The following is a 15545-nucleotide window of genomic DNA, read 5'->3' as shown; positions in this document are numbered from 1 at the left end:
ACCCCACCTCCACCTGTTCTGAATAAAGATGGGGAAGTCTCCCACCACCACAAGGATCACCAGTGGGAAAAGGACTCTCCTAGGATAATAAGATTCCCTCATCCGGTCACCCAAAGGTGGTCTCTTTCCCGAAGGCGACCAGGGAAAAACCTTTCGGTTCTGGGTGGCACAGAGAGATCCCCAGGCTCCAATATACCACTGGAAAATGTAGGAGAAGCAGGTGCCCAACGCAACGCACAGGAACATCTGGCTATTGTTTCCTAGCCTCAGTTTCCCGGTGACACCTGGGAAAGCACCTGCTGTAGGTCGAGGCCCGGGGTCAAGGCCCCGCCTCTCCTGGGCGGCCTCTGACCCGGACGGCCCAGCCGCTCCTCCCCTTCGCTCCCGCCCGGCTCCCACGGTCCCAGAGGTGGGCGGGCGGGCACTGGATGACGGCGACGGAACCCTGGTCCAACTCGCCCTCGCCCCCGCCCCGGGCCGGGCTTCCCCGGGCTAATCCGCGCGGGGGAGCCGCCTGAGTCGCGGCGCACTGAGCGCTCCGCGCCTGACCCTCCCCGCCTGGGCGTCCCCGGCTCTAGCGCGCATTCGGGATCCTGGCTTGGAACCAGGGAGGAGGGAGGGAGCCGGGGAGCAGCAAGCAGCGACCCGGAAACGCCATATAAGGAGGAGGAAGGATCCCCCGCCGGAACAACCCTTATTTGGTCAGCGCCTTATTTGGAGCGGCTCTACATGGCCAGGCAACTTCCGGCCCCGGGAGGAGGGAAGAAGGCGGAGGGAAGGGGCGGGGGCGCCGTCGGGAGCTCCGAGACAGGTTGGGTCCCGGAGTTACCCGCTACGGCTTGAGGCTTCGGCTTTCTCGAGACCTGGGCACCCAGAGTGAGAGAGCCGGCGCACGGCCCGGGGTGCGGGATGGCGGTGCCCACCGCTTTCGGATAGGGGGCTTCACGTCATTCCGGGTCCTCCCGGCCGGTCTTGCCATATTAGGGCTTCCTGCTTCCCATATATGGCCATGTACGTCACGACGGAGGCGGGCCCGTGCGGTTACAGACCCTTCAAATAGAAGCGGATCCGGGGAGTCGCGAGAGATCCCAGCGCGCAGAACTTGGGGAGCCGCCGCTGCCAGCTACCGCCGCCGCCAGCTTTCGCCGCCGCGGACCGGCCCCTACCCCAGCCCGGGTAGCAACGCCGCGTCCACACCGGCCGGCGGCCAGGGCAAGCCTGGGGATCCACCTTCGCTCTCCACAGTGTGCCCCGCGCCCCGCATGTGACCCGGCCAGGCCCCCGAGAGTGTGTTCCCCGCAGCTCCAGCCCCGGGCTGCGCCCACCCGCCCCAACACCAGCTCTCCAGCCCGCCCGTCCGGGATGGCCGCAGCCAAAGCTGAGATGCAGCTGATGTCCCCGCTGCAGATCTCCGACCCGTTCGGCTCCTTTCCTCACTCGCCCACCATGGACAACTACCCTAAGCTGGAGGAGATGATGCTGCTGAGCAATGGGGCTCCCCAGTTCCTCGGGGCCCCCGAGGGCAGCGGCGGTAACAGCAGCGCCAGCAGCGGGGGCGGTGGAGGTGGAGGGGGCGGCAGCAACAGCAGCAGCGGCAGCGCCTTCAACCCTCAAGGGGAAACGGGCGAGCAGCCCTACGAGCAACTGTCCTCAGGTAAGCGGTGGCCAGTGCCGAGGTTTAGCCCCTTCCCCACCGCCTTTGCAGTGCTCCCTTAACTGCAGCAGCGCTGCTGGACCTCAGGGATGCAAGTGGGATTTCCCTTCTATTCCTCGATTCCCCAGGTCGTGTGTTAGAGGGACGTCTGGAGACATCCACCCCCATCCTCCTTGTCCTTAGCGGTGCGCAGAGGAGCGAGCTTTTGTTTTGGATGGAGAGCTCTGGGGATGCGTGGGTGGGTGGAGGTGGGGGGAGGGTTTGTTTTGCTGCGAGGCGCTCTGCCCCTCCAGAAAAGCTTGACTTGCCTGCCGCCGCTCCCCAAGGAACGGCCGTAATCCATGGAGAGGGATGTCCCGGCAGCCGGGGGTAGGGGATGCGCTCTAGCGGTGGCCGAAGGGGTGCTGGCGGGAATCCCTGGGCCGCGCAGCCGCAGCTGCGGAGCGCTGGGAGCTGCAGTGGCGGGGGATTCTCTGTATTTGCGTCAGCTGTTGTTGAAATGGGCTCTGCCGCTGGAGCGGGTCCAGGAACATTGCAATCTGCTGCTATCAATTATTAACTAGCTCGGCAGTCAATGGTAGCCGGCCCGACCTCCTGCCTGGCGGCTCTGTTCCTCGTCCTCCAGTGATTGCTCTCCAGTCACCAAGCCTTCTCTCTCTTTCTCCTGCCAGAATCTTTTCCTGACATCTCTCTGAATAACGAGAAGGCTCTAGTGGAGACAAGTTATCCCAGCCAAACCACCCGGCTGCCCCCTATCACCTACACTGGCCGCTTCTCTCTGGAGCCTGCACCCAACACTGGCAACACCCTGTGGCCTGAACCCCTCTTCAGCCTGGTCAGTGGCCTCGTGAGCATGACCAATCCACCGGCCACCTCATCCTCAGCACCGTCTCCAGCGGCCTCCTCCTCCTCCTCTGCTTCCCAGAGCCCACCCCTGAGCTGCACAGTGCAGTCGAACGACAGCAGCCCCATTTACTCAGCGGCACCCACCTTCCCCACGCCTAACACTGATATCTTCCCGGAGCCACAAAGCCAGGCCTTTCCAGGCTCTGCAGGCACCGCGCTCCAGTACCCGCCTCCTGCCTACCCTGTCGCCAAAGGTAGCTTCCAGGTCCCTATGATTCCAGACTATCTGTTTCCACAACAGCAGGGGGACCTGGGTCTGGGCACCCCAGACCAGAAGCCCTTCCAGAGCCTGGAGAGCCGTACCCAACAGCCTTCGCTCACTCCACTCTCTACCATCAAGGCCTTTGCCACACAGTCGGGCTCCCAGGACTTAAAGGCCCTCAACACCACTTACCAGTCCCAGCTCATCAAACCCAGCCGCATGCGCAAGTACCCCAACCGGCCCAGCAAGACACCTCCCCACGAACGCCCCTATGCCTGCCCAGTGGAGTCCTGTGACCGCCGCTTTTCCCGGTCAGATGAGCTCACCCGCCACATTCGCATCCACACTGGCCAGAAGCCCTTCCAGTGTCGCATCTGCATGCGCAACTTTAGCCGCAGTGACCACCTCACCACTCACATCCGCACCCACACAGGCGAGAAGCCCTTCGCCTGTGACATCTGTGGGAGAAAGTTTGCCAGGAGCGATGAACGCAAGAGGCATACCAAGATCCACTTGAGGCAGAAGGACAAAAAAGCAGACAAAGGTGTTGTGGCTTCTTCCGCCACCCCCTCCCTCTCTTCCTACTCATCACCAGTGGCTACCTCCTATACCTCCCCGGTCACTACCTCTTATCCATCCCCAGCCACCACCTCGTACCCGTCACCTGTGCCCACCTCCTACTCCTCTCCTGGCTCCTCGACCTACCCATCCCCTGTGCACAGTGGCTTCCCCTCACCTTCAGTGGCCACCACGTACTCCTCTGTGCCTCCTGCTTTCCCTGCCCAAGTCAGCAGCTTCCCTTCCTCAGCTGTCACCAACTCCTTCAGCGCCTCCACAGGGCTTTCGGACATGACAACAGCCTTTTCTCCCAGGACAATTGAAATTTGCTAGAGGAAAAAGGGAAACGGGAGAGAAAAGAAACACAAGAGACTTAAAGAACAGGAGGAGGAGATGGTCATAGGAGGGTTTCCTCTGAGGCTAGATGGAAGTTCTCAGAGCCAGTCCTCCCCCTCTACTTGACCCCAGGGTCAATGTGGAAAGTTTGTTGGCCAACAATCCTTTCTGCCCACTTCCCCTTCCTCTTCTCCCATTGACTTCAACTGCCTGAAACAGCCATGTCCAAGTTCTTCACCTCTATCCAAAGAACTTGATTTGCATGGATTTTGGATATATCATTTCAGTATCATCTCCACCATATGCCTGACCCCTGCTCCCTTCAATGCTAGAAAATCAAGTTGGCAAAATGGGGTTTGGGCCCCTCAGAGCCCAACCCTGACCCCTGTACAGTGTCTGTGCCATGGATTTCGTTTTTCTTGGGGTTCTCTTGATGTGAAGATAATTTGCATATTCAATTGTATTATTTGGAGTTAGGTCCTTACTTTGGGGGGGGGGGGGGAAAGAAAAGCCCAGCAAACCAATGGTGATTCTTTATTTTGTGATGATGCTGTGACGATTAAGTTTGAAGCTTTTTTTGAAACAGCAGTCCTTGGTATTAATCAGAGCATGTGTCAGAGTGATGTTCCGTTAACCTTTTTGTAAATATTGCCCGACTGTACTCTCACATGTGGCAAAATACGGTTTGGTTTTTCTTTTTTTTTTTTCTTGAAAGTTTTTTTTATCCTTTTGGTTTAAAAAGTTTCATGTCTTGGTGCCTTTTGTGTGATACGCCTTGCTGACAGCTTGACATGTGCCAGTTTAAGGGACGTGCTCACCTCTAGCCTTAAGGGGGGCAGGGAGTGATGATTCGGGGAGGCTTTGGGAGCAAAATAAGGAAGAGGGCTGAGATGAGCCTTGGTTCTCCAGAATGTAAGAAAACAAAATCTAAAACAAAATCTGAACTCGCAGAAGTCTATTTTTTTAACTGAAAATGTAAATTTATAAATATATTCAGGAGTTGGAATGTTGTAGTTACCTACTGAGTAGGCGGCGATTTTTGTATGTTATGAACATGCAGTTCATTATTTTGTGGTTTTATTTTACTTTGTACTTGTGTTTGCTTAAACAAAGTGACTGTTTGGCTTATAAACACATTGAATGCGCTTTATTGCCCATGGGATATGTGGTGTATATCCTTCAGAAAAATTAAAAGGAAAATAAAATGGCTGTGGTTGTGCATGTCTTTGCTGGGCTGGGGGTGGGCTCTGCAGTCGCCCTCCCTGTTGAGGGGTTTGATGGGCTTTTACAGAGACAGGGATATTCCCACCAGAGTCATGGTGCCCACAGTGTGTCACTGGAGTAAATTCTTTATGAGAACTGGGTGTGGGTCCCCTCAGTCTTGTGGGCTGCAGCCCTATCTTAGTTAAACTAAGGAAGGCCCGAGGTTGGGGTAGAATACATGTGGTCAGAGGCAGTGCTATTCTCCTGGTCTCAAACATTCAGCCAGCCCTGCCTGGCGCCCCCATCTCTACCGAGGGTTGCAAAAATCTATGTCCTTGAGAATTCTTGCCATAAGCACTTGGCAGGAGTCTGAACACCTAAGAGGTGGGCACAAGGGCTTTGGGAAATAGTAAAAGCTGGAGCTGACTCAGCCTCTCCCATCCATGTCCCCAGAAACCTGAGGGTGTTGAAGAAACCTAGAAGAGGCGAGGGCCAGTTCTCAAGCCAAGAATACTTCCAGGAAGAAATCTCATTACTTGCCAGCTGGATCTGCCAGCCTTGGCAGCTTCTGGGGACACGAGACAGAGTGGGCAGGAGACTGGCCTGGTGTTTAAGGATCCCATCCAGACCAAGTCTGTACCTGTTTTGTGGGAGGCCTGAGATGCTAGGTTCCTCTGGCCCCAGCCCTATGAAGGTCCACACTCAAGAGTATAGAGCAATCCTTGTGGGCTCATGAGCATCTGTCTACTCTGAGAGGCCTTGAGCTGGCTGCAACAACAATACAGATTTTCAGTTGGGGAGACTAAAAATTACAACATGGTGTTATGTTACATAATATGGGCAATCATGAGGCTCTATGGAATCACAGAGAAGGACACCCAACCCAGGGCTTAAGAAAGGTGGAAACATGGAGTTGGGAAGGGTAAGTAGGAGTCAACCTGATGGACTTCCTTTGTGTGTGAGGCAGGAAGGGTGTTGGCTGAGTCTTCGCAAGGGAGTGATTGATAGATCACTGAATAGAGGCACTACCTCCAATCCTGATACGAGTCCTCTGTGAATTGATCAGACAGCACTATCCATTGGTCAGATGGGGGCAATAGATTTGGTGTCCTGAGTCCCCAAGCCTTGGCTCCTCTCCCAATTTCTAACCTCCAAAATTAAGGACAATAAAGAAATGCCCTCCCTACCTGCTATGGTTCTCAGGCCCTGAGTGAAGTCAAGGTGTCAACTGCCTCCACTCCTCTTCCTTCTAAGAGTTTCTCCCAGGTTACCAATGGACACCTTCTCCTGGGGCCAGTGGAATTCCAGCAATCCCCTGGAACTGGCCCAATTTTTTCTCTTCCATTCTAGCCTTCCCGACCAACACCATTGATCTCTGCCTTTTCCCATGATACCAGCCTCCTCAGTCTGGAGCAGGGGGAACCAAGCTACATTCTCTAGCAGAGCGCATATCCTTGAGAGCCTCCAGGCAAAATTGCCAGGTCCTGGTGGGACAATATTTGCATTGGCACATCTCTTCCCAGCCCCACCTACCTCTCCCCATCTCACTCTAAGCCCAGGAACACAAGTCTATGCCTGTTACACATTCTTAAGAATTTCTCCCACATACTCCCAAGAAACAAAACATGGCAAGAAGGAAATAAGAAAGAGCAAAGAGGGTCTGTCCCTTTAAAGCAGAGGGTCTCCCTATATTATTAGTATACATCAGAATCAGATTCCCAGGTCATCTGAATCTTGACATCTGGGATGGGGTCCTTGAACTGGGCTTGGTAGCAAGCACCCCAGGTGATTCTGATGCAGATTGCTTGGTGAGAAATTCTGCCAAGGCTGCTAGCGCCTTTTTTAAGTCCTGTCAGCAGGGTGTCTAGGTTCTGACAGTCCAAACTCAAATTTCTTGGCATGGTTAAAATAGGGCAAGACTCAGAAATTGCGCCATTTTACAGTCCTATAGTATAAAATAAAAGGAAAGTGTTCATTTTAACTCCTGTTGTGTGAGGGAAATCTGAAACCAAGGGCACAGGGCAGTGCTGATAAAAGCCATCATCATAAAGGCTGAGGTTTGGGAAGGGACCCAGATAATGTTGAACAATTGATTGCTACCTGGGGACATTGTCTAGAGCTTCAGGAATGTAGAGAAGGACAGAGAGAAGTCAGGTGGTAGAAGAGAGAGGGTGGGGGAACTCCTCAAGCAAAGAACAGGTTCGGATTCTGAAGTAGAAGAAAGAACCAGGTCCTGAGGACCCTTGCTTAACCCTTCCTCCCAGGACCTGAGAGAGATTCTCCTCTTGAATTTCAGAAATGCTTAGCCTCATTAAAAGATTCTAAGCCCTTAGCCTGATTGTCAGGCTGAGTTGTCTACCTTCCCCTACTCAGAGCTCCCCATCCCCCTCCCCAGCCAGAAATGGAGTTAGGAATGGGTACTGTAGGCTCAGGTATACCTGTAATGTCCACCCCCTCCCCATCTCTGCTGTTTTTCCTGGTTCAGCTGTACTTAGGAAGGCCTGAGATGGGAGGATTGGGCAGTGAGATCCCAGTGTCCTAAAGAAAATGAGGCCAAGTCAAAAAGAATCACGTGTTGAGCAAATAACATTTTAGCATCTTACCCATAAACCTTTGGGTGTTAATAAGTTTTTTGCACCCAAATATAAAATCTAGCCCTTTACTTCAGTGATTTTTCTTCCCACTTCCCTTTTCCCATTACTAGAATCTTCTAGGAGAAACTTTTGAGGCAAAGCAGACTTCAGAAGTTCTCGTAGGTCAAGTTGGTGACTCAGCTCTTCAGATTCAAGTGAAACTATCTCATCTCCATTTTCTGGGAGGTCTCTCCCACAAGCTCATTCTCCTCAGTACTTAGGCTGTTTATTATTATTATTATTATTATTATTATTATTATTATTATTATTACAACTTTATTGAGGTACAATTGATATACAGTAAACTGTACATACAAAATGTCCAATTTAGGAGTCTTGACATATGTACACACAGGTGAAACCATCCCCACAATTAAGATAATGAACCTACCCACAACCTCCAAAACTTCCCTCGTGCCCTTGTGATCTTTCCTTCTTCCACCCCTGTCCCCAGGCAACCACTTATCTGCTTTATGTTGCTATATAGATTAGTTTGCATTTTATGGTGTTTCTAATAAACTGAATAATTCAGTATGTACTCATTTCAACCTGGGTTCTTTCACTTAGCATCATTTTGAGACTCATCCATGTTGTTGCATGAATAAATAGTTCACTCCTTTTTATTGCTGAGTAGTATTCCACTGTATAGCTATAGTACAATCTGTTCATTCTCTCACCTGTGGATAGATAGTTTGGTGGGTTCCCTTTGGAGCTACTATCAATACAAATAAAGCTGCTGTGCACATTTGAGTACAAGTCTGTGTGTGGGTGTGTCCCCATTTACTCCAAAGCCCCCCATTCTGGCTCTTTCATTCCACCACGTCTCCAGTTACTCACTTTCCTTTTACTCAAAGCAAGAATCCCCCACCTCCTCCCAAATTGAGCGTCAGGGCCCAGACTCCTAAGGGGTTTGCTTTATTTAATCTTTCCTCCAGTAAACAGAGCCAGCCCCGTTATTTTTATTGCTCTACTTTAAACTCCGTCCCATTTGTTTATTTCTTCCTTCAGCTTGACAAAGGTATGTAAATCCTTGGTGATACTTTTCAAAGGAGAACGGTACCTCATAGATGATAGGCTACACATTGATGAGACACGCCTACATCAAAAGGAGGAAGGGGCTGAGATCAGATGACCCGGGAAGTTATCTTGTGGGGGACTAGTCCTAAGAGGTTATCTGTACACTTTGCCTTTTATTATTATCTTCTGGGGATTCTTCCTCAGAGTGTGTTTCTGAAACACAAGCCCCACTCGCACACTAGGTGTCACAAATCTTATATCCTACCCACCTCTCTCTTTTTTTTAAAGATTTTATTTACTTCTTTTTAGAAAGAGGGGTAAGGAGGGAGAAGGAGAGAGAGAAAAACATCAGTGTGTGAGAGAAACAATCAGTTGCCTCTTGCACGCTCCCAAAGGAGGCTTAGCCCTCAACCCAGGCATGTACCCTGACTGGGAACGAACCAGCGACCTTTTGATTTGCAGGCCGGCACTCAGTCCACTGCTGATCCACACCAGCCAGCGTCCTTTATTTCCGAAATAGTGTTGAACCACAGCTTTTCTTTCTTCTCTTTGGGCCCAGGGAGCCTGGGACTGTGGAGCAGCCTGAGTGAAAAGGGCACCAAGGCCAGAGAATTGGTTCTGGTCTGTGTTCCCAACTCTGATAAACTGGCTCTTGCTGCCTGCCCAGGTATGTGTTAAGGCTAGGGAGGAGAGAGGGTGGCTTTACTTATTTTAGGAAATTATTCTTATAATTAGCTTTTCCACATAGATAATAACAAGTGTTGGTGAGGATGTGGGAAAACCTGGAACCCTCATATGTTCCTGGTGGGCATGTAAAAAGGTACAATTAGGTTGGAAAATGGTTTAGCAATTCCACTCCTGGGTATCTACCCAAGGGAAATGAAAATGTGTTCATACAAGGATATGTACGCAAATGTTCATAGCAGCATTATTCATAATAGCTAAAAAAGTGGAAATAACCCAATATCTACTTAACTGGTGAATGGATAAATAAGATGGGGTACAACCAAACAATTAAATACCACTCAGCAATAAAAAGGAACAAATGTGGGTGTGTGCTACAACGTGGATAAACCTCAAAAACGTTATGATAGACAAGTTAGGTAATGTCCTGGCCAGCATGGCTCAGTTGGTTGGAGTGTTGTTCATAAACTGGAGGGTCATTGTTGGATTCCCCATCAGGGCACAGGCCTAGATTGCAGGTTCAGTCCCTGGTTGGGGCGTATGTGAGAGGCAACCGATCAATATTTCTCTCACATCAATGTTTCTCTCCATTTCTCTTTCCCTCCCTTCCCCTTTCTATAAAATCAATAAGCATGTCCCCCGGTGAGGATTAAAAAAAGAAGTTAAGTTCATATTGTATGATTGCATTTGCAGGAATATGAAATGTCCTGAAAAGGCAAATGCATAGAGACAGAGAGCAGATTAGTAGTTGTGAGGGGCTGGGGTAAAGTAGGTTTGGACTGCAAATCAGCTTGTTGTCTTGGGGATGATGCAAATGTTCTGCAGCAGGATTGTGTTGTTTGAACAACTCTGTAAATTTATTAAAATCATTGAATGGGCTCTGGCCAGGTAGCTGAGTTGGCTAGAGCGTCATCAGATACTCCAGAGTTACGGGGTTCGATTTTCATTCAGGGCATATACAAGAAGAAACCAATGAATGCACAAATAAGTGGAACAACAAATCGATGTCTCTCTCTTTCTCGCCCTCCTTCCCTCTCTAAAAATCAATAAGTAAAAATTAAAAAATTAAAGTCATTGAATAGTAGTACACTTAAAATGGATGCATTTTGTCGTATGTAAATTATACCTCCATAAAGCTGTTTGAAATAGTTTATACCTTCATAAAGCTAGGTTTTAAAATCTTTTTCTTCCCTGTCCTTGAGTGCCCATTCCCTAGGTGGGCTTCCTAGTGTTCATTCCATCCTACAGACCCATCCTCCAACCATGGAGTGAACTTCTTATGTCCTCTCTCCTGCTAGCTGCCTGGGCCTGGGCCCTGACCAGCCCCTCTGCTTGGAGGACACAGTCTTCTAAAATCATGGTGCTGATTTGCAAAGGGGAGGCCAAAGAGCAGGCCCTGGGGTGGTTGGGGAGGAGGCCCTCTTGGGACTCATTTTGAGGGAGGAAACTTAAGAAATCTGGGGAGCCAGTCCTGACTAGTGTGGCTCAGTTGGTTGGGTGTGGTCCTGCAAAGAGAAAGGTCACCTACCTGGTCAATTCCTGGTCAGGACCCATGCCTGGGTTGTAGGTTTCATCCCTGTTTTGGGCACCTACGAGGCAACCTATTAATTTTGGGGGCTGTGCTTTTCTTTAAAGTCAGAAAGGGTATTTATTACTTTTTTATCTTATTAATTTATTTTTAGAGAGAGGGGAAGGGAGGGAGAAAGAGAGGGAGAGAAACATCCATCTGTTGCCTCTCCCACACCCTCAACTGGGGACCTGGCCTGCAACCCAGGCATGTGCCCTAGACTGGGAATTGAACTGACAACCTTTGTTTGCAGACCGGCATGCAATCCACTAAGCCATGCCAGCCAGAGCCAGCCAGAAAGGATAGTTATTTTATTAGGTCATCAAGCTCCCTCAACTATTTTTGAGGTTTCATGAGATCTAGCCCTCATCTCTGAATTATTGCTGTATTCCCATTTCGTATATATATATATATATATATATATATATATATATATTTTTTTTTTTTTTTTTTTTTTTTTTTTAAATAAAACGCTCATGCATCCTATTAGGCTCAGAGCCTTTCTCCTAAATTTCTTTCTGAGTTGGTCTTAACCAGGAGGTCTTGTTGTCTATTCTTGGATCAGACTGCTTTGTTTGCCATATTGAGTGGGCAAATCTTGTAAGAAAGAGCCCAAGTTTGGATAACTTTCTTGGGACCACACTCAGCACAGGGCCATCCAAAGTCTGTGCTGCTCCTTCAGTCACTCAAGTCAGTCTGTTGTCCACAAAACGTGTATCAAATACAGACTTTATATCAGGCCCTGAGCATGTACAGATAAACAAAACAAAGGCTGGGGCAGCAGAGAATGGGTGGGGGGAGATTTAGCAATAAATAACTACCTTACAGTGTGATAATTTAGAGGTGTATATGGAACAGAGAGTGACTAATTCTGTCAAGGAGGAGGAGACAAAGAAACAGGTTGTAGAAGGAAGACTGGGAGTTTACAGGATTTGTAGGCAGAGGGAATAGAATGTGTAAAGGCAATAGATTAATGTGTTGAGGAATGAATGGTGGTGTGGCTGGGAAGCAAGGAGAGGAGGGGCAGGAAATGCTGCTGGAAAGGCAGGTTGGACCAAATTTGGAAGGTTCTACTTTTCTCAGAGGCAACAAGGACTCAAGAGATGTTAGGAAGAAGGCTCACAACTTAGTTCAAGCATATTTCTGGGTGTTTGAAAGGCCGCACTTATTCCTGCCCCTTTGGGAGGGTCCTGGTGCCCCTGATTCACTTACAATTTAGTTATTGCTATAATAACAGTAATAATAAAATAATTTGGGCTGGTCACTTCAGATACATGCTCTTTAATTTCAGCTTTCAATAAAGTAAGAGTCACCTCAAACTCAATTATTCGATCTTAGCTCATTTTCTATCAAATAAGATACAACTTCTAAATATGCTCCAATTTCATGGATAAATCAAGCCTTATGTTTTTTGTAACTGTGTAAAATTTCAGTCACAAAAGTAGGAGGGAATAGTGTATGTCAGGTAGCCTTGCTCTGAGAAATTACCTGGAGACCATTGTAGGATTAGACAACAGGTTTATTGAGGGAAAAACGGGTGGTGGGAAGAGGCAACTCCCAGACACACTCGAAGGCCCATAGGAGCAGAGGGAAAGGAGGAGAAGGGGAAAGGGGGAAGGGGGGAAGAGGGAAAGGGGGAACTGAGACTCCCAGTCACCTCGTGGACCCATAGGAATTGCCTGGCTGGACTTCTGCAGGTGCCTTTTTTATACTTGCCAAACACATATTTTAGTGAGGGCTTGTCTGCTTATCAACATATTCAGTAGGTCACTTACATCTTTTTGCTTTTCCCCTACCAGGTTAGTTAACATATCCTGGGGGAGTGGGCTAGGACCAGGTTGATTTACATATGGTTGATGTGCATATGTCAAAAGTCCAGGTGGGCACTCTAGCTGCCTCCATGTTCTGACAGTGTAATAAACCTCTCTGTATCTATCAAGCAGTTTGACAACTGTCAATTCACAGGTAATCTTGTTTCATCTATACCACCCTTGTCCCTCCCTGCCACGGTATACTGGATTGTTTTGAAGCAAATATCAGATGTTATATCATTTCATCTGCAAATATTTCAGTATATATCTTTTTTTTAAAAAACAGATTTTATTCATTTATTTTTAGAGAGTGGGGAAGGAAGAGAGAGAGGTGGGGAGAGACACATCGATGTGCAAGAGAAACATCAATGTGTAGTTGCCTCTCATGCACCCCCAGCTGGGGACCTGGCCTGCAACCCAGGCATGTGCCCTGACTGGGAATCGAACAGGCGACCCTTTGGTTCACAGGCTGGCACTCAATCCACTGAGCCATACCAGCCAGGGCCAGTATATATCTTTTTAAGTATTTTTTAAGTCTTTTAATTGAATCAGGACCTAAAAGAAACCACACTTTGCATTTGGTTGATAGATCTTTTAAGTTTCTTTCATTCATAATACTTTCCCTTGCTATTTACTGATTGAAGAACCCAGGTTATTTGTCCTGAAGAATTCCCCACTTTTGGAATTTGACAGATTGCACTTTCCCCCCTGTAATGGTGTGTGATATCCTTCCATCCCATGAATTTCCTAAAAACTGGTTGTTACAACTAGAGGCTTGATCATATCCAGGTTCACTTTTTACAACATATCAAGAGGCACATAATTTTTGGTTGTCTCTCTGATTTCCTAGATATGATTTTTTAAATTGCAATATAATTCATATAACATAAAATTCTATACTTTAAAGTGTACAATTCAATAGTTTTTTTATACATACATTAAAAAATATTTTATTTCTTTGCTTTTAGAGAGAGGGGAATGGAGGGAGAAAGAGTGGGAGAGAAACATCAATATGTGGTTGCCTCTTGCACGTCCCCAACTGTGACCTGGCCTGCAACCCAGCTATATGTCCTGACTGGAAATTGAACCAATGACCCTTTGGTTCACAGGCCAGTGCTCAATCCACTGAGCCACACCAGCCAGGGCCAATAGTTTTGAATATATTCACAATGTTGTGCACTATCTAGTTTCAAAACATTTCTATCACCTCCAAAGGAAACCTCATACCTGTTAGGAGTCACTCCCCATTCCATCCCTACCCCTAGCACCTAGCAATCACTAGTCTACTTTCCATTTCTATGTATATGGATTTACCAATTCTGGAAATTTTATATAAATGGACTAACAAAATATGTAGCCTTTTGTATCTGACCGCTTAAGCATATTTTTTTTTATTATTTTTTATTTTTTGTTTTATTTTTTTAAGTATATTTTATTGATTATATTGTTACAATACGCTTAAGCATATTTTTAAAAAATACAGAACGCTTCACAAATGTGTGTGTTGTCTTGTGCGGGGTCCAGGCTAATCTCTATATCATTCCAATGTTAGTACATGTGCTGCCAAAACAAGCACTTAGCATGTTTTTAAGGTTCATCTATATTGTAGCATGTATCATTACTTCATTATTTTGGCTGAATAACATTCTGTTGTATGGATATACCACATTTTGTTTACCCATTCATCAGCTGATAGGCATTTGGAATGTTTCCATTTTTGGTTGTTACAAATAATGCTATTGCTATGAACATTATGTACAGGTTTCTATGTGAACGTATGTTTTCAGCTCTCTTGGATGGTCTCTTTTTGTGTGATGTTAAAATTAATTGGTGGGTTCAAGTGTTACTGATATTTTAAAGTTCCCCTCAATCTTTCACCCACTTGGTTTTAGGAATCCCCAATGATTGCTGATCCTTACCTAAACCCATTATCTAATCAGAGCTTACAAAATGATGATTTTGTAATTTTTTTCATTCCATGTACATTTATTAGCCAGAATTTGTCTACAAGGAACTTAAACTAAATCATAGTTGCCAAAAAAAAAAAAAAAAGGAAGGATAGATACTTGACTGCCTTCTTTCATTTATCAAATAATGATGTTTCGTACTTTGCTGTATGGAACCCTAATAAATTCTGGGTCTCTACATGGTTAAAGTGCTATATGGTATTGCAAATAAAGAATTAGGTTCCTGGAGCCAAAAAATAAGAAAGTTATTCCAATCTCTACGTGGGGGATCCATTTACTGCCCCATAGCAATACTTCATAAAATTCCTGCTGCCTTTCCTTTCTAAAGGGTCTCCTGCTCTTCTCACTTCTCCTTCCAACTCTTTATTATATAGATCAATTTAGCCTCTCAGCTCAAGTCCCTCCTTTCCTGGCCTCTCAGGCTCTACATCTCATCCTCTCTCTCTAAGCAGCAGCCCCTGGTCCCCATTCTGATTCTACATTACAAAAGATCGAGAAACTGGGCTGGCAAAGACCAAATTCTAAACTGGGAAGTGGGGCTGGATTCTTTTGGTGGATCAATAAGAGGAGAGAGAAAAAGGAGGAACACTCACACTAACAAATCTTATTTCCACCACGTGTACTTTCGGCAATGAACATGCATCACATATGGTGGAATGAAAAAATAAACAAAAGGCTGCAAAAATAAAAGAGATGGTAGGGAAGGAAACGAGGACTCTTCTTTTTCACTTTCCAGTTCCCCTTCCTCTCCAGACAAACTGACTGCTGCATCCTTGGCTTGTGGTTCCAGAGAAAGTGAAGTGGAACCTTTCCTCTGACTCAGGATTCCAAGTATGTCCCACCCCCACAGCCCTGCTTGGTGGGTGGGAGTGATGGAGTCTGCTCCCATCACAGAGGCAGAGGAGCCTCTGGCCAAGGCCACTGGGAGCCTGCGGGCTAGAGAGGCTGCCGCTGGCTGTTCTCCCCTGGTTGAAATTGCTGGGCTCTTCATCCTTTTCTCCAAGCAC

The 15545-nt window shown here is 47.5% G+C and overlaps 1 protein-coding gene and 1 non-coding gene across 2 annotated transcripts; one reads left to right on the top strand and one right to left on the bottom strand.

Moving 5' to 3' along the window:
* The first annotated feature begins 1069 nt into the window (after window positions 1-1069).
* Window positions 1070-4151, top strand: EGR1 (early growth response 1). Its single transcript, XM_090288247.1, has 2 exons — window positions 1070-1654; window positions 2326-4151. The coding sequence occupies exons 1-2, from the start codon at window positions 1363-1365 to the stop codon at window positions 3651-3653; spliced, it is 1620 nt and encodes a 539-aa protein (XP_090144373.1). The 5' UTR covers window positions 1070-1362; the 3' UTR covers window positions 3654-4151.
* A 9893-nt stretch (window positions 4152-14044) lies between these two features.
* Window positions 14045-14147, bottom strand: LOC150000731 (U6 spliceosomal RNA). The gene has a single exon (XR_016513780.1). It is a non-coding gene; the product is annotated as a U6 spliceosomal RNA (small nuclear RNA).
* Window positions 14148-15545: the final 1398 nt, after the last annotated feature.

This window comes from Furipterus horrens, unplaced genomic scaffold (assembly GCF_987537825.1).
Source record: "Furipterus horrens unplaced genomic scaffold, mFurHor1.1.pri manual_scaffold_10, whole genome shotgun sequence".
NCBI classification, from domain to species: Eukaryota; Metazoa; Chordata; class Mammalia; order Chiroptera; family Furipteridae; genus Furipterus; species Furipterus horrens.
Note: the sequence above shows the minus strand (reverse complement) of the source record. Positions and strands in the feature narration are given on the sequence as shown.